Source organism: Ambystoma mexicanum, chromosome 5p (genome assembly GCF_040938575.1).
Source record: "Ambystoma mexicanum isolate Mex_15411 chromosome 5p, UKY_AmexF1_1, whole genome shotgun sequence".
In the NCBI taxonomy this organism is placed as follows: Eukaryota; Metazoa; Chordata; class Amphibia; order Caudata; family Ambystomatidae; genus Ambystoma; species Ambystoma mexicanum.
In genome coordinates, this window is record NC_090930.1 from 553,296,230 (window position 1) to 553,317,480 (window position 21,251).

Consider the following 21,251-nt stretch of genomic DNA (forward strand, 5'->3'; position numbering starts at 1 on the left):
TGAGTTAAATATATTGTAATTGATATTACGGGGGAGTCCAAATCTATGGATGGGGAATGTTCAAGTATGTGAATCTATGAAAGATCCAATGTTAGAGCAGGCCCCATTGTCGGAAGTGGTAAGCTGCCACACCTTGCCGTATAGAGACATCCCCTCCACTAGAGAAAAATTGACAAAGTTGCCTCTCTGACCACCTTGGCCAGGAAAGCGCTGCTGGACTTGTTTTCCAGAGGCAACCTAACCCCCTGCTCGGTGGGTAAACGAGGAAAAGGATCAAAATGGTGAACCGCTGGAGGAGAAAAGAGCAGGTTGCTGGGCAGCTAAACCCAGGGACTTCACCCATAGCCTTGGTGCTTTAAACTTTAACAAGGATTTATCAGTTCTGGTCCCAAACAGGTTTTTCCAATGAAATGGTAGATCAAGGTGCATAGACTAAATGGCTGGGGTAAATTTTATCGTCCTATCTTGACAAATAATACCTGTAACTACAGCACTTAGAAGCAGAAGGGAAGTGCTATATGAAAAAGCAATATTTAAAAAATACACAGGGAATTTGATTTCTGCCAAGCTTCATCCTTCACAGTTTGCTAACATGAGTTTCAGGTGTTTACCATACCAAGGTAATAAGACACCACATTTGATGAGATGCTGCATATCTATGCAGGAGTTTTACCATGTGTACTTACCATTTTACCCATGATCCCTGTTCCTACAGTCTCTGCCTCAACCTCTTTAATATATTTGAGATGATCCTTTTTAGCAAACACAAGCAGCATCATTCCAACTAGCCGAATCAGACGAATCTGCAAATGTGATTTTAGAAGAAAAAGGTCAAGAGTAAGCGTATGGCAGAGTGACTATCCACAAGGAACAACAACCTAGAGCAGGATAGTACATTTGAACAGTTAATTTGAAAACAGTTTTTAACTAAGTTTAAGTTATTTTTTTAAGTTGCAACTCTTTTTACCTTTAAAATAATCATAAACCAAAAAAAGGTAGTCTGCTCTTGCGTGGAATGGGCTTCCTTTCCTAGCCTGTCTTACCAAAGCATGCAATACATGTGGATTTAAAATGTAGCTTCACAAAATAAAGTTGGGATAATATAGGGTAAGAATGTTTATGTAACCTGGGCACATTCTTAAAACAGCTGTTGGTATGTTCTTTTTCCCCTCCTAGTCAGTTTCAGAACACTTACATAGAAGGAGAAATTACTCACCATAATAATCTTTCTACGGATTCTTCTCCCGCAGATTCTTCATCTTGATAGATATCCATAATCTAGCTATGCTGTTCTGAAACATTTTGACAGAGGGCGTAGAGGACCTCCACTCGGCCGTCGATCTGTCTTAGATCACTACACCCCATGCTTCAGTTCCTCCCTTTTTCCCCCACGTTTGAACGCTGCAGAAGGAAAAACCACAGGAGGAGGCTAATCAGCCGTTAAAAAAGTTAAGGATACATCCCAACAGGGTGATCCCCCCAACAATATTTAAAAAAATATGTTTATTCTTTTTTTTTTTTAAAGAAAGACAGAAGCTGTCGTCAAAGAGTAATAACCAGATGCCTTCTCGTTTGGACAGAAGTGACAACCCAGAGAACTTTCCGAGCGGGGATGGATGGGAGAATCGATGAGGACTCTGCGTGAGAAGTACCCATAGAAAAATCATTACAGTAAGTAATTTCTCCTTCAATGGATTGCTTTTCTCCCGCAGATTCCTCATCTTGATAGGCTCCATACACAGTTAGAAAAACGGAGGAAGGCAGACATTTTAAAAAGGAGGATTCTGCAGAACCAGCCTACCAAACCTTGCATCAGCTCCCCGTGCAACATCAAAGGCGTAGTGCTTGGCGAATGTATACAAGGTGACCAAGTGGTTGCTCTGCATATATCACTAACAGGTGCCCCTCTTTGGAGGGTTGTAGAGGCAGAAACCCTCTGGTTGAGTGGGCCCCGATGCCCGCTGTACACCCCTTGCCTGCCAATTGGTAACACTTGGATATGCACAAAATGATCCAACATGACAGGGTTTGTTTAGTGATGGCAAGACCTTTCCTAGACAAGGTATGGGCCACGAACAACTGGTCTGATTTCCTGAACTCGGATGTGCGAGCAACATAGAAACTTAACGCTCTCTTGGGGTCAAGGAGGTGGTACCGCTCTTCCTCTTTCGAGGGATGTGGAGGCAGGTAAAAGACAGGTTAATCAATAGGCTGCAGAAAGATGGGTAATACAACCCAGCTATTCAGTCGTTCTCTATTCCTACCCCAACCAGAAGGGGTTTCCAAAGGTATGTTTCCTTACAATACAAGTTCAAATATGCTTGGCAATATTCATAAAAGGAAATCAATTGAAGTCATCCATTTTCAAATTATATGTATTTAGTTGTATTCACTAATTGCTTCTTAGTGAGGCAGACATCAGCACATGTACATGTATATTTCCTTTTGCCAATGCATTTCGGAAAATCATTCCTTCATCAGGGCGAACCTTATTGTCCACAATTAGGCATTAACATCAAATCAAAATGTGTGGAAATTGTGATATAATAACAATTGTGGCACATACCATACGTTCCATGTTTCACATTGTTTTCAGCACATGTAATCAAAAGAAGAAATCCAAGAAAAGCTAGTCAATTACATAATTAACGCAAATATAAATGCTGGTCAATATGTGAAAAAGATCTATCAAACATTACCTGCACTTCCAACTGTATTGCAACAATCTGTTCCCATGTAAGTGCTCAAACAGTTTATTAGTTCTTTACGTGGCGTATGCTCCGTAATGAAGGCCACAGGCGCTAGTGAAAGCATATATCCCAAATGAATTGCAATCACAATGCCATGTCATCAGGATTTCCTTGTTTTGTTTCCCCTTTGCTTACCTGCTGGCGTCAGTTGTGAGGGCGGACGTGAACGTGCTCGAACTTCCTGTTTGTCGGCGTAACCAAGTCAACGGAACTATTTTTTTTAAAATTATATTTATTGACAACATACACGGCAGGGAGGGCCACACGGCCTATCCAACTAGCAAAAAGAGTTTAAAAAATGAAAAACAGATTGTCAGTTACATTTTCTGATTCCCCCCCCCCCGCTACCCAAACTCCCAACCCCTCTTGCCCCCTCCCGACCCCTCCCCCCCAACAGTTAACCTGCCAAGTTCAGAGAAGATGCAAATACTTTAAGCATAAGGGAGAACACATGCATAGCACACAATAGTAAAAAGTGATCCTTGAAACAGTGGGGTAAGACCACGAAGCGGTTAGGCCAAGGTAAGACCAACCCTCTGAGGAGTGTGTGGACCTGTGCAATGCGAACATTTGTTCAATCGCCCCTCTATAATCGCATTGAATTACAGTCATCATGCAGCAGCACTGCTGTCCAATCTTGGATAAAATCAGTCATAGTATCATTTGCTATTGCAGTGAGTTTTTCGTAGCTGAAAATCACCCTGAGTTTGCAGAGCCATTCCTCTTTAGAGGGAGCCAGGGCACTCTTCCATTTTTGCGCGAGCGCCAACCTCCCTGCCCGCAACATGGCACCAATGACCTTGGGGAAGGCATTCACCTCCGACTCAGGCAAGGGGGAGCCCAATAGAATTTCCAGCGGGTGCAATGATGGACCGTAACCTTCAATATCTTTGATCCAGCTAAGTAGTTCCGTCCAGTAAACCTGTATGGACGGGCAACTCCACCACATATGAAACCAGGTTCTCCGTTGGTGGCACCCTCTAGGGCAGAAAGGGGAAACGTCCCGGAACATCCTAGACAACAAAGCCGGGGGGCGGTGCCATGAGTGAAGGATTTTAAAGTTATGTTCCATAGCTGCGGTGTATAGGGAGCCCGTGAAGATGCACTTAAAGACCGCCCTCCAGGTGTGATCATCCAGTGACATTCCCATCCTCTCTTCCCATATGTGCTTGAAGGGTTGTCTGCCCTCTAGGTCCGATGTAATCAGTACACTGTAGAACCTAGACAGCGAACCCTTACGTGATGTACTTTTGGCCAGAATAAGTTCGAATGGGGTGAGGGGGCGACTAAGCAGCTCGGACCACCGTGGTTGGGTAAGTATCCCTTTCAACTGCAGGAATTCAAAAACTGAGGGGGGCCTATCCACCAGAGCCTCCGTTAAGGTGTCGTATTCAATGAAGCCCTCTTCTCGTAAAAGCTGGGAGGCTCTTTCCAGGCCCATGTCAGACCAGGCCTGGGTGTCCCGGAAGCCCCTCATGTCCAGGTCGATGGGCGGGCCCCAGAGCGATGACAGCGGAGAAGGCCATGTAGTTAACACTTTGTTCGCTTTACTGGGTTTCCACAGCGCCCAAAGGACTGCTAAGGTGGGATGTGTCCTGAGCTGTAGGGGGAGAGACCTGGGGGAGGCCCAGAGATAGTCTCTGACCTTTTTTGGGTGAGCATGAGTGTCTTCGACATACGTCCAGTACGTACACATGTCGTCCCGCATGTGCTCCAACGACACCCTAAGCTGAGCTGCTTTGTAGTAAAGCCTAAAATCGGGGAGTCAAAAGCCACCATGGGATTTCGGGAGGGTCAGGGTGGAAGTTTTGATCCTGGGCCTTTTGCCATTCCAGATGAAGTGCAGGATACGGGACTGGAGCACCTCGAAGAAGGCCTCGGGTACCACGATAGGGAGTGCAGAGAAGAGATAGAGAAGGCGTGGTAGGATATTCATCTTAACCGTAACCATGCGTCCGAGCCAGGAGAGTGTAAGAGGAGCCCATCTTTTGAGATCGCTACTGACCCGGGCGAGGATTCCAGGGAAATTGCACTGGTATAGTTTTGACAGATCTCTGGGGATGATGGTGCCCAAGTATCTTGTGGATTCACGCTCGATTCTAACCCCCTGAATATCGGTATTGTTCCCGATATCTTGTTCCCCCAGGCCCATGGGCATGATGCTCGATTTGGATGTGTTTATTCTCAGCCCCAAAAAGGAGCCAAAAGAGTGTATGAGCTCAAACAGTCTCGGTAGGGACTTTTGAATGCTGGTCAGGTAACCAAGTATGTCGTCTGCGAATAGGGAGAGCTTAAATTCACACTCACCACACCGTATTCCCATGACTTCCGGGTCGTTCCTAACCGCTATGGCAAGGGGCTCCATGGCCAGGGCATATAAGAGGGGCGACAGGGGACATCCTTGCCGGGTGCCCCTGGAAAGGGAAAAGGGCTCAGATGTACCCCCGTTAACTAATACTCTCGCCGAGGGCGAGTTGTACAGTGCTGCGACCCACCCGCAAAAATTAACTCCCAATCCCATCTTCCGAAGAACCTTGATCATGTAAGGCCATTCGACAGGGTCGAAGGCCTTTTCTGAGTCAAGTGAAAGGAGGTATCCCTCCACTCCCTGTTCGGATGCCTCGTGCATAAGGTCGAGGGTTTTTCTTATGTTATCTGACCCTTGACGCCCCGGGATAAACCCCACTTGATCCCCATGTACCAGGGTAGGGAGGAGTTTTGCCAATCTGCTCGCCAGAAGTTTGGCCAATATTTTAACATCAGTGTTTAGGAGCGAAATGGGGCGATATGATTGGCATAAAGGTGGGTCTTTGCCCTCTTTAGCTAAGACCACTATTAGGGCCGACATCATCGTGGGTGGGAGAGACCCTTGGCTAAGTGCAAAGTTGAACAGCTTGGCCAGAAAGGGGGCGAGCGTGGATCTATAGGTCTTATAAAATTTAACTGAGAAGCCGTCGTCCCCCGGGGCAGTGCTACTCTTTAAGGAGGTGATAGCGTCTATTACTTCTTCCGGGGAAATGGGGATTTCCAGAGTGTCAGCTTTGTCTGGTAGTAGGCCCGGGACAGGGAGGGAATCTAGAAATCTATCAATGTCCAACCCATCACCCTTGTATTCTGAGCAATATAATTTTTCATAATATAGCCTAAATTGTTCCGCTATCTTGGAATCCCTTGCAGTCGAATTACCATCCGCGGAGCGGATTGAATTCACTCTCCTGCTATTCCTAAGTTCGCGGAGTCTCCAGGCCAGAATCTTATCGGCCTTTTCCCCCTTTTCCATATATTTTTGTTTCAAAAATGAGAGCTTCCTTTCCATTTGCCCTACTTGCAGGTCAGCCAACCTGGTGCGCAGCCTCTGCAATTCCTCCCACTGCCCGGGAAACATCTGTGTTTTCAGTTTACCACCCGGTTGTATGGCCTCTATCTTGGTTTTCAGATCTTTCTCTTCCCGGTCCCTCTCCCTTTTTTTTTCCCGCACCAATGCCAATCAGGGTACCTCTAATAGTTGCCTTAAACGCCTCCCACACTCCCATGGTGCCCACCTCCCCGTTGTCGTTGAGGGAGAAATAGTCTTCTATGGCTGTCAGAAGGGTTCGGCGTGTCTCCTTGTCATGTAGAAGGAGGTCGTTACAACTCCAACGGGATCCGGCCGCCGGGGCAGGGGGGAGGCCAATACTAATCTTAACCATATCATGGTCCGTCCAGGGGACGGTTTCCACCCCTGCGCCGGCGACCTCCCCCTGCATAGATGAGTCTACCAGAATGTAGTCTGTACGCGAGAAAACATCGTGAGGCTTAGAGTAAAAAGTGTAGCCGGGGTTTAGCCCTTCCTTGGGTATACTCGTGTCGCACAACCCCAAGTCCCCATTCACTTTCTGAAAGGTTGATGCCATTTTTTTGTGAAGACGGATGTTGGGGCAAGGGTTCACGGATTTCCTATCCCTCTCGGGACACAACACCATATTAAAATCCCCTCCCACTGGGAGGGTTCCCTCCGCGAAAGCCACTATTGTCGCCTTCATGCTTTCCCAGAAGATGTCCTGCGATTCGTTTGGGGCGTATATGCAGACCAAGGTGAACAAACGTCCCCGCACATCCCCCTTTACCATGAGGTACCGCCCCTCGGGGTCAGCCTTAGACGCTTTAAACCCAAAGTGAGCCCCGGGGGACACCAGCAGAGCCACTCCCCTCTTCTTAGACTGGGTAGAGGCAGAGAACACCTGATCTATGTTTTTAGCCTCGAGTTTGGGCTCCTTCCCCCGAACCCAGTGGGTCTCCTGCACAAAGAGGAATTGTAGTCTCATCCTCATAAATTCCCGCATAAGTAGCGACCTCTTGGTAGGTGAGTTGAGCTCCCGTACATTTAAAGACCCCACTGACAAGGATTGGAGTGAATCATCCATTAGGATGCGTTTTGGGGCTCATAACTCCAAATTCAAAGATGCAAGTGTCGTAATTCCCAAATTGCTTCAGCACCTCACAGAGGGCTAGTGACAGCCCCCGGGGTGTGGTCAAGTCCCCAAGCCTTGGCGTACTATAACTATTTCCCCAACAACCCAACTTCCCCTCTTCTCTCCCCCCACTCCCCTCCCCCCAGATCGCCTGGTTGTGTTGAGGCATCATCCCAAGGTCACACAACAGGCCAACCATGTCTCCCCCCTCCGGGCTCGTTACCTCTTCAAAAACGCCCATTTGAGCCCCCCCCCTTCTGCGGGAACAATACAAAACGTGAAACATAAAAACATCCCCCCTTTGCAGCGTCATTGGATGAATTATTCGTCGGACTCCAGTGGCTCGTTTCAGCTATTCTGAAGGTCCGGCGACGTTGGGGCCACTCTCCTGAATTTCCTTTGGCCTCGTACTCTGCGCCTCTCCTTCGGAGCATTGTTCCCTTTTGGGCCCATCGGGATGCGCTCCCGATCGCGGTCCCCCGGTTCCAAACCCGAACTATCTAGGAGTTCACCCGTCACTCTATGGATGTCATCTTCGGTGATCAGGGCATATTTGTATCCCTCGAACTCGAAAGAAAGAGAAAATGGATACCCCCACCTGTATCGGACTCCCTTGGCTTGGAGCATTTTTGTCAGAGGGGAACAAAGGCGGCGTCTCGCCAGAGTGAAGGCCGACAAGTCTTGATATACCGAAATCTGGGCCCCTTCCCATTCCACCGGGCCCTTCTTGCGAGCGAGCTCGAGGATCCTGCTTTTCTCGGAGAAATAGTGGAAGCGGACTAAGACGGATCTGGGGCCTCTGGAGGCTGCCCCCGCTCTGTTGGCCCTGTCAATAGTGGGTTCGTTGGTATTAGCCCCGTCAAAAAGCACTCCCACCACCGCGTTAACGGCCTTGACAATGTCTGCCTGAGTTTCACCATCTTGTTCCGGGAAGCCCAAGAAGCGTAGGTTGCAGCGCCGTTCCCTATTTTCCAAATCATCCATTTTTAAAGAACATTTCTCTTCTCTTCTCTCCAGCTCCGATAGGCGCATGTCAAATTGTGTCTCGAAAATGCCATTCGAGGCAGTATTGTTCTCCAATGCCTGCACCCTGTCATCTAGATTGTCCATTTTTTGTCTAGGGTGTCCAGCCTAAGGGTAATATCTGCGCGGAATCCTCTAATTTCGTCCAGAAGGGCCGCCATTCCCCTGGAGACCGCGTTTGCATCTGCCGCTTCTTGTTGCGTTTGGGCCGCCATTCCAGGGGCTGTGGGGGGCTCAGGGAACGGGCGCCGAAACCTCTGTAGCGATTCCCTCCAGTTCATAGGCCTTCCTTGAGCACACTTGCGCCCCGGAGGCCGCCACCAAGTATTCGTGGCCAGCGGGGCCTGCTTAACCCCTTTGCATCCTGGGGGAGGTGGGGGCCCCTGGTAGTTCTGAGGCCGAGATTCGGTTATGGGGGGGGGGACAGCGCCGCTAGCAAATCCTTTATCGTGGGCGGGAGTCTCCCCTTCTCGGATTTTCCCCTCGTATTTCACTGCAGTTGGGGCCGTGGCCTGGAGTGTTATAACAGGGAGAGGGGGGGCGGGGAAGGGGTCTTAGGCCCATCGGCATGTCTTTATGCAGCGCTTGCGGGGGGTAGATGCCCTCGGTTGGGCCCAGTGCACCACTTCGGCTCAGGGTGCTTCCGGGGCTTGTGTGGGCTTCACCTGGTTTCTCTCCTCCTTCCCCCTTTTGAGTCTTATTTCCCCCGGCGGGTGCCCAGCCCCGGGTTGGGTCTCCTTACCTCGGGGGCCCTCTCCCGTTCCAATCGGCCTGGGGTTGGGTCCTGTTTATGCGCCCCGCGCGGGCTCGCAGGAGTCTGCGCACTCCTGGGGTGCTGCTCCGTTCCTGCCTCCCCGTTGGGAGTGTTCCACAATCTGCTGCGATGCCTCCTTCTCCCGCTCCTGGGTCCTCCTCCCGGGCCGTTTCACCGCCGCCGACAGTCGTCAGGCCGAGGCAGGTGCCCGCGGCCTCGGTCGCCTGGGTCTCTGTAGGCCTTCCCTGGGCCCGGGCTCGCCGCTGCGATCCGCGGAGCCGCAGAGCTGCAGGGGGGAGGGGCCTCACGCCCTCTAGATTCGCGGGTCTATAGCTCCAGCTCCGTTTCACCCCAGAGGCTCGGGTTTGAGCCGGGGGTGCTCTGCACCTTCGTACTGGGGGGGGGTGGATGTCCCGCTCAGGGGGTGTCGGGGGGGGGCTCAGGTCCCTCGATTAGCGCCCTGCTGGGGAGACGAGCGGAGATGCTTTAGAACATCTCAGCGCCCCCTGGTGGATCTCCAACGGAACTATTTTATGTTTTCTGCTGGCGTGTGCCGTTTGAATTACTGTTAAATGCACTCTGTGATGTTGTTGCTGGGCTATTATTCGAATTCCTAGCTACATGCAGATATTGCTTTCACATTACATTAAGGAAATCATGTGTGTTGCGTTAACCTCAGAGAGACTAAAGGCATGCCTGGCGACATGGAGATACAGGCGCTCGGGTGAGGCTCCAATGGAGGAGGAGTCCCGCCTCGGGTGCGCTTTCCATTGCGACCCGAATGCCACCTCTATCAACAATTCCAGTATTTAATACTTACCGTACTTGTCTACAAGACGCTTATTAGGTGTGTGGGTGCCGCAATCAAACAGCACCTTGCGCCCCAAATGCCCACAAGGGTGCCCGGGATGGTCCACCTAGTGCAATAACTTGAGTATTACAAAGACATACTTTTCAGCAAATGAAGCGTACATTTGTGTGGTTACTATTGGTATCATGTGTATTCCATCATGTAAACATTCCATCCATACCCCAATTCACATCAATGAAAGTACAATTAATACAATAATGGTATGTGTTGTTCAATCCATGACATGTGTATCACAAAACTGGAAATACATATTCCTGATTGTCCATAAGTCAATGCCATATCTGGAAAATTCAAATGTAACAATGGAAGTTAATCTCTTCATTCAATCCATTCGGGGTAATAGACCCCAATTTGTCTATCCAAAACGTTTCTCTTCTGTCCAATCTTAGGTCAATGTCTTCATGTGGATACATTTTCGAGACTACTTCCAGAATTAAAAACCTTATCTGTGCCAAGACTAATAAACTGTCGTTTGAGCACTTACATGGGAACAGATTATAGCAATACAGCTGGAAGTGCAGGTAATGTTTGATAGATCTTTTTCACATATTGACCAGCATTTATATTTGCGTTAATTATGTAATTGACTAGCTTTTCTTGGATTTCTTCTTTTGATTACATGTGCTGAAAACAATGTGAAACATGAAACATGTGGTATGTGCCACAATTTTTATTATATCACAATTTCCACACATTTTGATTTGATGTTAATGCCTAATTGTAGACAATAAGGTTCGCCCTGATGAAGGAATGATTTTGCGAAATGCATTGGCAAAAGGACCTATACACTGATGTCTGCCTCACTAAGAAGCAATTAGTGAATGCAACTAAATACATATAATTTGAAAATTGATGACTTCGATTGATTTCCTTTAGTGAATATTGCCAAGCGTATTGGAACTTGTATTGTAAGGAAACATACCTTTGGAAACCCCTTTTGGTTGGGGTTAGGAATAGAGAGCGACTGAATAGCTGGGTTTTATTACCCATCTTTCTGCTTCACTGTAATTTTAAGTCGGGGTGTCTCTAGACTTGTTTCAGTCAGCTCCTATAAAATCTTGAGAAATAAAAGAAATATAGCATATTAATCAATCTGGATCACAAATTTAACCAAGTGTGGTGCCCACTTTTTTTGCCTGGCTACTTTTTTCTCCCTTTTGTGAGACACATTGTAGTGGAAGCACACACGCCGTTAGAATTTATCACAAATTTATCCTGAATTAATTATGTCATTCGAAGACATAGAAGGACTTTCAACAAAATGTGCTGAAAACCTAGGGTTCGCAACTTAGGAGGCATCAGCCATCTTGGAACTGATTTGCGAAACATCAATAGGTACACACAATACCACTGCTAAAGACCCAGCAAAACAGGTTGAATATTTAATCAGGAAAGAAATTAATAGAACACGTCATGCAATAACATCGGGTCATTATTACAAAAACCAGCGCATCCCCAGAGGCCTACGAATACAATTGAGACAACTCTATGCAAGGAAAGTAAGGAGTTAATTTGTAAATGGGAAGCAATCCTTAATAAATGCTCGCTAAATTTGATCCTCCTAACAATTCAAGAACTGTCCAAAAACTCACTCAATACCGAAATCACTGCAATAGAAAAAGAACTGGTAGAGACATTGGGAAGAGACATGTCAGCTGTACAATCAACAACACCAACGCCTTTTTTAGGGGCCCGTCCACAAGAACCCCCAGGGGGAGGAGAAAATCCAAGGGGAGGACCCCAAACGAGACTACAGCAAAGGAAAATCTAGTAATTAATATCTCTGATAGACCTCTGACCAGAGAAGAGGAAGCTACACTACAGAAAGGCTTGAGCTTTGTACCCACCTACGGCACCACCCTTTTTGACAGTAAAATAGAAATATATACGTTTTTGAGAAAATTGAAACTGAAAGTCTTCTTTGATGAATTGGACACAAGTGGACAAAAAACACTTAGTCAAACCACACCGGACTACAGAGATTTTCGTACCAAAAGTCATTGTATACCCCCCATTGTGGTGCCGTCGATAGAAATATTCCAGAAACAGGTTACCAAAGACTTGGAGACAATCAGCTACAAACCACCACAATACATAAATTTAAAACCACATGAGATGAAATTAATCAGAAACCTATACAGTATGAAAGAAATCACGATACGAGCAGCGGACAAAGTGGGAGCATTGGTAATCATGAATACTAGCTGTAACGACAGAGAATGTGCCTTCAAGACCATACCATCTATGCTCCGATGGATAATGATCCAACTAAAGCCATTAAACAGAATCTGGAAACCCTCCTTGAGAAAGCTGAAGAACTCGAATGGATCAATGAACATACGTACACATTTCTTAATAACCAACATCCCAGGATTCCAAATTTTTACACACTACCCAAGATACATGAAGATCTGCATCATCCCCCAGGAAGATCAATAGTGGCAGGAATGAACAGTGTTCTTCAACCCCTAGGAATCTATGTTGACTTCTGTTTGCAAGGCACAGGGACATACATTCGTGACACAGCACATTTTCTACAAATACTAAGATCAACAACTTTCCACCAGGACCACCTTCTGTTTACCATTGACGTGAAAAGTCTATACACTTCTATACCGCACGAGCTCGGAATTGAAGCAGTGGAATGGATGCTTTTAGAAGCACCAAAGATTAGAGCAAAGAAAGAATCTGTTGTGACCCTACTTCAATTTATAGCAGAGTATAAGGATCATTACTACCTACAGACTTCTGGTACCTCCATGGGGGCCACTATGGCCCCCACATACGCAAACTGCTTTATGCACAAATATGAACCAGATCATGTGTTGGGTAAACCAGAATGGAGAGAGAACATCCACCTATGGGTACGTTACATAGATGACATTTTCGGAATCTGGTCAGGAACAGAGGCAGAATTTGATAACTTTTTTACCTACCTCAATAACATCGACCGTAGGATTCAATTCACCATAGAGGCTTCCAGAACAGAGATCAACCTTTTGGATGTCAAAGTGAAAATAAACAGCGAAGGGTACAATACTAATCTATTTCGCAAACCTACAGATAGGAATAATTTGTACATCGTTTAAGCTTCCATCAACCAGGCATGATCCACAATTTAACTTTTAGTCAACTACTGCGAGTGAAAAGAATTGTCAGTGACCCTAATGACTACATTCAACAACAGACAGAGATGAGCAATACATTCTTAGCCCGGAGCTACAGAAGAATCTACTACACAGAGAATTGACACAATTGATCGTGAAACACTACAATCAGTTAAGGCAAAAGACACTAAGGAACTGAAAACACCAGTGTATGTGTCGAAATTCTCAGTACAGAGCAGTAGAATTAAAACACCATTAAAAAACACGGGAGAATCTTCAAAGATGACATACGAATGCAACATCTGTTCAGGAACCTCCAATCTTTGCATTCCAGAGAAGTCACAATCTGCGAGAAGAACTGGTCAGGACCAGACCTCTGTCATGATGCCTACCTCCAAGGAGCCAGGTCCGACCCGGCAACCCCAGAGGCAGGCATCATTTCCCCCAGGGGAGTGCCAGCGGGCCCAAGCTGGGGCCCTTTGGACGCAGTCCTGGCGCCTTAGGCGCCAGGCTCATGTTGGACCCCTGTCCTGGCGCCTTAGGCGCCAGGCTCATAAAGCTAGACATGTGTTCAAGTGTTTTAATGTGCACTTACCTGATGCAGACCATGCTGCCACATCCAGGCCCTCTTGAGGCCTGAATGGAACTACTTTACCTGTGGGATTACTTTCCACCCGGGTGTGGTCGGGGAAGGATACATACCTGATCGGAGGAAGGATACACTTTTGGAACTTCTTCCAAAGCTATTTAAACCACACCCGATCAGCAACTCACGCTTCGCGTTGTTCTGCTCCTCGCAGCTGGACGCTCACCGTGTCAGCTCCTGCATCTGGACTTCAGCCACGCCCGTCAGCATCCTGGGTCACCTGCAAAGGGAGACAAGAGACCTTACCAGCTAAATCTGCACCACGGAGACATCACCGACGATCCTGAAAGGGAAGACATTATTTTTAAAAGCATTTCGTTACGATCGCTGCAGCGCTGCATTTCATTCACCTTTCCTAGGTTCCTCCATCTTCAGCAGCGAACATCCGGATACACAGCCACTTCCCAGAGCCTAGAGAAAAACACAAGAAAAAGAGGTGAGAGAAGGAAGGGAATAAGACTTACCAGTTGGGCCATTCCCATTTCATTTCGGGTCTTGCCGCTTCCAGGCATTTTCCAGACCCCGGCCCCTATGGGGAAAAAAGACAAAGACATTGAATGAGCATATGCAAAGACAGTTCCCGAGCGCTCATCCAGAACTAACCTGCCATTTACTGGAACAGGAACTGCACATTTCACTTCGGGTCGGCGCCATATCTCCGGCATTCCGAACCCCGGCCCCTTAGGGGAAAAAAGACATAAGCATTAGCGCTTGTTGCAAAAAGACAATGAACATTATTATTAAGCTTGGACTTTTGAACTTGCAACTGAACTTTTACAGAGCCTTACCTGAATAGTCAAGCTTACCTGAACTCCCATCAATCCTCAATCCAGTGAAGTAACTGGGTTTCAACGCGCCCCTGCATCAGAAGCAGGATGGAGAGCTCATCCTTCCTGACCCTAAAGTGAGACTTCACGGGGAATCGTGGAAGGGTATCGTGGAGGGTTGGAAGAGAGTGGGAGGCTGGTGCATAACTCAGTCAGTAGGTAATACTCCCTTTTCACGCACAGGGGAATATTCCTGCAAGCCGGAGAAGCCAGAGTAGAGGGCCCTTCCTGTCCATCTTCAGAGTCCTGCGCTTCACCATTGAAATAGCATCAGCACTCGAAGCCAGACCTGCGCCTCCGTGGGAATCAGGTGAGCGTTACAGAACGCGAAGCCTACCCACAATTTCCCACCCGGGCGCTATGGAGACTTCCGAGACTGACCAGCTGGCCCAGCTTTTGGGGGAATTACGGGCAGAGGTGCACTCAGCCCGCCAGGAGACTAACGCTCTCAAAAGAGAATTGATCTTATCCAAGGAAAGAACAGATGACCTAGCCAAAAGGTTATTACAGGCCCAGGCAGGGCACACTCCTTTACCTAATTCAGGGGACATTTCCACATCAATGGGTTTGAGTAACCCTGTACAAATTAATCTACCTGGACACATGCCTTTGGCCCCGCCTGAACGTTTTGCGGGGGATCCCAAGAAATATGCCGTCTTTATGAACCAATGTCGTTTACACTTTCTGTGCAGACCCGGAGCCTTCCCTAACGACCAGACCAAGGTAGCCTTTATACTATCTTACCTCAGTGGCAGTGCTGCCGATTGGTCTATTCCATTGGTAAATCAGGATGATCCCATTCTCCAGAATTTTCAGGGCTTCCAGGCCAGCATAGAAAGATTGTTCGCTCGACACTCTCAAGGACAGGCCCTTGATAACTAACTGCTATCCTTACGACAAGGTAATCAGGATCTTCTGTCCTACATAGCCACCTTTAACAGACTGGTTGTGGAAACTGGAATGCCAGAAAGCAAAAGGATCACATTGTTTCATCGAGGCCTGCGCGGAGAGCTTAAGGATGTTCTAGCTCAGATAGTAAACCCACCCCAGGTCTGCGAAGACTACATTGACTTAGTGGTTCAACTTGATCACAGACTTCAAAATAGAAAAGCAGATCGGTTCAAGTATGAAAACCGAGCACCGATCAAAACCCACGCTAACTCCAAGAGTACCGACGTATCTGAACCTATGCAAATCGGTGGTGTTAAAGGACCATTAACGCAGAAAGAACGAGAGAGAAGGCGGCAAATGCAACTCTGTCTGTATTGCGGGACTTCCGGTCACTTTCTTCGAAATTGTCCAGTTAAACCACTTAAGAAGGTGGTTGGAGCTACTGATAACGAATTAGTGACACCTGATTCGGGAAACGACCTAGCCCGGCAAGCGTAGGGGTCAGCTTGCCGAGCTTGAAAACTAACTCTTTGACCTCGCATTTTGTCATGCCAATGGTGCTCGTGGACCCAAAACAGCCTCAGCAGTTGCATGCTATAAAAGCATACATCGACAGTGGAGCTACTGGAAATTACATAGACCGTGAATTGGCTTCCAGGATTAAGCTTCCTCTCCACCCGAAAGTAACCCAAGATGTCATTACTACAGTAGATGGAACCGAAATAGCCTCAGGGCCTGTAACGCATTCCACAGTTGAAGTGACACTGTGGGTCAGGATGGACATCGGGAAGCAATCGTGTTTGATGTGATCAAGGCCCCACAATTTCAAGTAATTCTTGGAATTCCTTGGTTAGAAACACATAATCCCAGAATTGACTGACGAGCAAAGAAGATAAGTTTTCCTGATTGTGAACCAACTTGTTATCCAAGAAATCCAGCTATGGGTCTAGCCTCAGCAACTTCCACCCCTGTACAGCTACTGTCAGAATACCAAGAATTCCAAGACGTTTTTCAGAAAGAACAGGCTAACACGTTACCTCCCCATCGGTCTTATGATTGCCAAATCGATCTGGTACCCAATGCTCAACTACCTTGTAGTAGGATTTATGCTCTTACGGAACCTGAGAACCTGCATTTGCGTCAGTATTTAGATCAGTACCTAGCCAATGGTTTTATTCGCCCGTCCAAGTCTCCTGTCTCTTCAGCTCTGTTCTTCGTGCCGAAAAAAGAAGGCGACCTTAGAACGTGTATAGACTATCGCGCCCTAAATCAAATAACGATTAAGAATCGTTATCCTCTGCCCTTGATCCCCGAGCTTATTGACCAGGTGAAAGACGCTTGTGTGTACACCAAGTTAGATCTCCGAGGAGCTTATCACCTGGTGCGCATAAAAGAAGGCGACGAATGGAAGACTGCATTCCGCACCAAGTTTGGGCTCTTCGAATATCAGGTGATGCCCTTCGGTTTGTGCAATGCACTTGCCGCCTTTCAGTACTTTATGAATGATGTTCTGCGGGAACTTATCGATGTCTGTGTCATTGTTTACATTGACGACATCCTGGTGTACTCTTCTTCAGAATCTGATCACAGAAAACATGTTAGGGCAGTTCTTGAGAAACTGCGCCAGCACAGACTATTTGCAAAACTCGAAAAATGCGTTTTTCATACCACAGAAGTTGAGTTTCTCGGATTCATCCTGACACCTCAAGGAGTCCGAATGGACTCGCGAAAGGTGGACGCCATCCTCAAATGGCCTTCTCCAAGCTCGGTGAAGGGAGTTCAGAGCATGCTCGGCTTTGCCAATTTCTATCGAAGATTCATCCCGGAATTTTCCCGAACAGTCCAACCCATCACCGCTCTCCTAAAGAAAAACAAACGCTTCGAATGGACTCTTGAGGCCGAACAAGCCTTCCAGGACCTGAAAACCAAATTCACCTCTGCACCTGTATTGAAGCACCCGCACCCAGATCTCCCGTACATAGTGGAAACCGATGCATCCAGTTCGGCCATGGGAGCTGTCCTGTCCCAAAGAGACCCAAAAACTAACCAACTACACCCAGTAGCCTTTTGGTCCAGAAAATTTTCTCCTCCTGAAATCAACTACGCAATTACCGATAAAGAGTTACTGGCCATCAAATCTGCTTTCAAGGCTTGGCGTCACTACCTTCTCGGGGCAAGACAAACCATCACCGTAATTACGGACCACAGAAACTTACAGTATTTAAAAACGGCCAAAGCTCAATCTTCACGACAACTCCGCTGGGCTCTATTCTTTGCGGAATTTGATTTTGTAATTACCTATCGCCCTGGCTGCAAGAATGGAAAAGCGGACGCCTTATCCCGGATTGGCATGGAAGAACCTAATTCGAGCTTAGAACCTGTGCCCATCATACCTGAGCAAAGAATCTTAGGCTTAATCTCATTGCACACATCCAAACGCAAGTAAAACAACTTCTAGACTCTTCAACCTTACTGGAATGGAGTCAGAAGGGTCCTCATTACACCGTTAAGGATGACTTACCCTACTTCCAGGAGCGGTTGTTTCTGCCAAGTAAAGAATTGCAGGAACTTGTTATTGCCCATCATCATGAATCTTTAATGGAAGGACATCCTGGTATCGCTAAAAGGGAGGAAAAAATTAAACGTCACTTCTGGTGGCCTTCTTGGAGAAAAGACAAAGTCTTTTGTTCTGTCTTGCGGAATTTGCGCCCAAAACAAGGCTCAAAAGAAAAGGCCAGCCGGCCTACTTCAACCCTTGGATATTCCACCGGCGCCATGGCACACCCTGTCAATGGACTTTATAACCAACCTGCCTCCTTGTGCTGGTTACAACACAATCCTTGTAATTGTGGACCTATTTACCAAAATGGCCCACTTTATCCCTTTAAAGGGTTTGCCTTCTGCTTCCACCTTGGCCAAGGAATTCCTGGAGAATGTAGTTCGCATACATGTTTTCCCTTCCATATTAGTCTCGGATCGTGGAAGTCAATTTATCTCCCATTTTTGGAAGAAGTGTTGCCAACTAGCACAAATAGATGTGCGGTTATCCACCAGCCACCACCCCCAGACCGACGGACAAACCGAGAGAACCAATCAGACTCTCGAGCAATATCTTCGGTGCATGTTACACCAATCCGAGTTAAATTGGAAAGACATCCTTTGGATCGCAGAATATGCATACAACAATTCAGTGCATTCTGGAACCGGACAAACCCCCTTTTATACTTTGTATGGTCACCATCCTCGGACCTCTGACCTAGATCCACCTCTGACCCTGGAAATGCCCGCAGTAAATCATCTGCATTCCACAATAACCCGAGCCTCCAAAGAAGCTGCAACTCATTTACAGCAAGCCAAGAAAAAGTATAAAGAAAACGCAGATTTGCACCGGAGTAAAACTCCGCCTTACCAAGTAGGAGACCAGGTATGGCTAGCAACTAAACACTTATCCCTCAAGGGCCCGCGAACCTTCAATCCCAGATTCATAGGACCTTATCCCATCAAGGCTATAATCAACCCAGTGGCCTTTAAACTGGATCTACCGTCCAACATGCGTATACATCCAGTTTTTCATGCATCACTTTTGAAACCCGTACAACCAGGAACCCGATTGTCCAAGCCTCCAGATCCAGTTCAAATTGAAGGGGAATTAGAATTCGAAGTTAAAGACATTTTAGACTCCAAGGTAGATAAGTCGAAACTCTTCTATCTTGTTGACTGGAAGGGATATGGACCTCAGGAGAGATTGTGGGAGCCTAGTAACCATGTCCACGCACCTCGATTAGTACAAAGGTTTTACCGGAGATTTCCGAACAAGCCAAAACCCCCGGAGGGAAGACCCTTGGGAGGGGCCTTGAGGGGGGGGGGGTACTTTCATGATGCCTACCTCCAAGGAGCCAGGTCCGACCCGGCAACCCCAGAGGCAGGCATCATTTCCCCCAGGGGAGTGCCAGCGGGCCCAAGCTGGGGCCCTTTGGACGCAGTCCTGGCGCCTTAGGCGCCAGGCTCACGTTGGACCCCTGTCCTGGCGCCTTAGGCGCCAGGCTCATAAAGCTAGACATGTGTTCAAGTGTTTTAATGTGCACTTACCTGATGCAGACCATGCTGCCACATCCAGGCCCTCTTGAGGCCTGAATGGAACTACTTTACCTGTGGGATTACTTTCCACCCGGGTGTGGTCGGGGAAGGATACATACCTGATCGGAGGAAGGACACACTTTTGGAACTTCTTCCAAAGCTATTTAAACCACACCCGATCAGCAACTCACGCTTCGCGTTGTTCTGCTCCTCGCAGCTGGACGCTCACCGTGTCAGCTCCTGCATCTGGACTTCAGCCACGCCTGTCAGCATCCTGGGTCACCTGCAAAAGGAGACAAGAGACCTTACCAGCTAAATCTGCACCACGGAGACATCACAGACGATCCTGAAAGGGAAGACATTTTTAAAAGCATTTCGCTACGATCGCTGCAGCACTGCGTTTCACTCACCTTTCCTGGGTTCCTCCATCTTCAGCAGCGATCATCCGGATACACAGCCACTTCCCAGAGCCTAGAGAAAAACACAAGAATAAGAGGTGAGAGAAGGAAGGGAATAAGACTTACCAGTTGGGTCATTCCCATTTCATTTCGGGTCTTGCCGCTTCCAGGCATTTTCCGGACCCCGGCCCCTATGGGGAAAAAAGACAAAGACATTGAATGAGCATATGCAAAGACAGTTCCTGAGCGCTCATCCAGAACTAACCTGCCATTTACTGGAACAGGAACTGCACATTTCACTTCGGGTCGGCGCCATATCTCCGGCATTCCGAACCCCGGCCCCTTAGGGGAAAAAAGACATAAGCATTAGCGCTTGTTGCAAAAAGACAACGAACATTATTATTAAGCTTGGACTTTTGAACTTGCAACTGAACTTTTACAGAGCCTTACCTGAATAGTCAAGCTTACCTGAACTCCCATCAATCCTCAATCCAGTGAAGTAACTGGGTTTCAACGCGCCCCTGCATCAGAAACTGGGTTTCAACGCGCAGGATGGAGAGCTCATCCTTCCTGACCCTAAGGTGAGACTTCACGGGGAATCGTGGAAGGGTATCGTGGAGGGTTGGAAGAGAGTGGGAGGCTGGTGCATAACTCAGTCAGTAGGTAATACTCCCTTTTCACGCACAGGGGAATATTCCTGCAAGCCGGAGAAGCCAGAGTAGAGGGCCCTTCCTGTCCATCTTCAGAGTCCTGCACTTCACCATTGAAGAAGCATCAGCACTCGAAGCCAGACCTGCGCCTCCGTGGGAATCAGGTGAGCGTTACAACCTCCAACTAAAGAGCTGGCAACACAGCGCACAGGGACATTCCCCTGTTTACATTGCACAAACTGCAGTTTTGTACTAAAAGGCGACACTGTTTACCATCCACGCACAGGCTAAAAAAATAAATAAATAAATCAGACTAAAAACTTTTGGCACCTGTGACAGTGCCAACATTATCTATGGGATCAAATGCCCCTGTAGGCAGTATTATGTAGGTAAATCGACACGATCAGCAAAAACCTGCTGGAATGGACATCGCTCTTGCATAAGGAATGGCAATCTTAATTCAGCAGTAGCACATCACTGGATAAATAAGGAACATAACTTGGCACAGATAAGGTTTTTAATCCTGGAAGTAGTCTAGAAAATTAATCCACATGAAGACATTGACCTAAGATTGGACAGAAGAGAAACGTTTTGGATAGACAAATTGGGGTCTCTTACCCCGAAAGGATTGAATGAAGAGATTAACTTCCATTGTTACATTTGAATTTTCCGGATATGGCATTGACTTATGGACAATCAGGAATATGTATTTCCAGTTTTGTGATACACATGTCATGGATTGAACAACATGTACCATTATTGTATTAATTGTACCTTCATTGACGTGAATTGGGGTATGGATGGAA

The 21,251-nt window shown here is 47.3% G+C and overlaps 1 protein-coding gene across 3 annotated transcripts in view; it reads right to left on the bottom strand.

Annotated features, from left to right (window-relative positions):
- Positions 1-21,251, bottom strand: part of OCRL (OCRL inositol polyphosphate-5-phosphatase) — a 1,330,750-nt gene that overhangs the window by 917,103 nt on the left and 392,396 nt on the right. For all 3 annotated transcript variants that reach the window (XM_069612980.1, XM_069612981.1, XM_069612979.1), the window contains one exon: positions 687-803. In XM_069612980.1, coding sequence (XP_069469081.1) covers positions 687-803 — 117 coding nt within the window. The remainder of the gene's footprint in view (positions 1-686; positions 804-21,251) is intronic.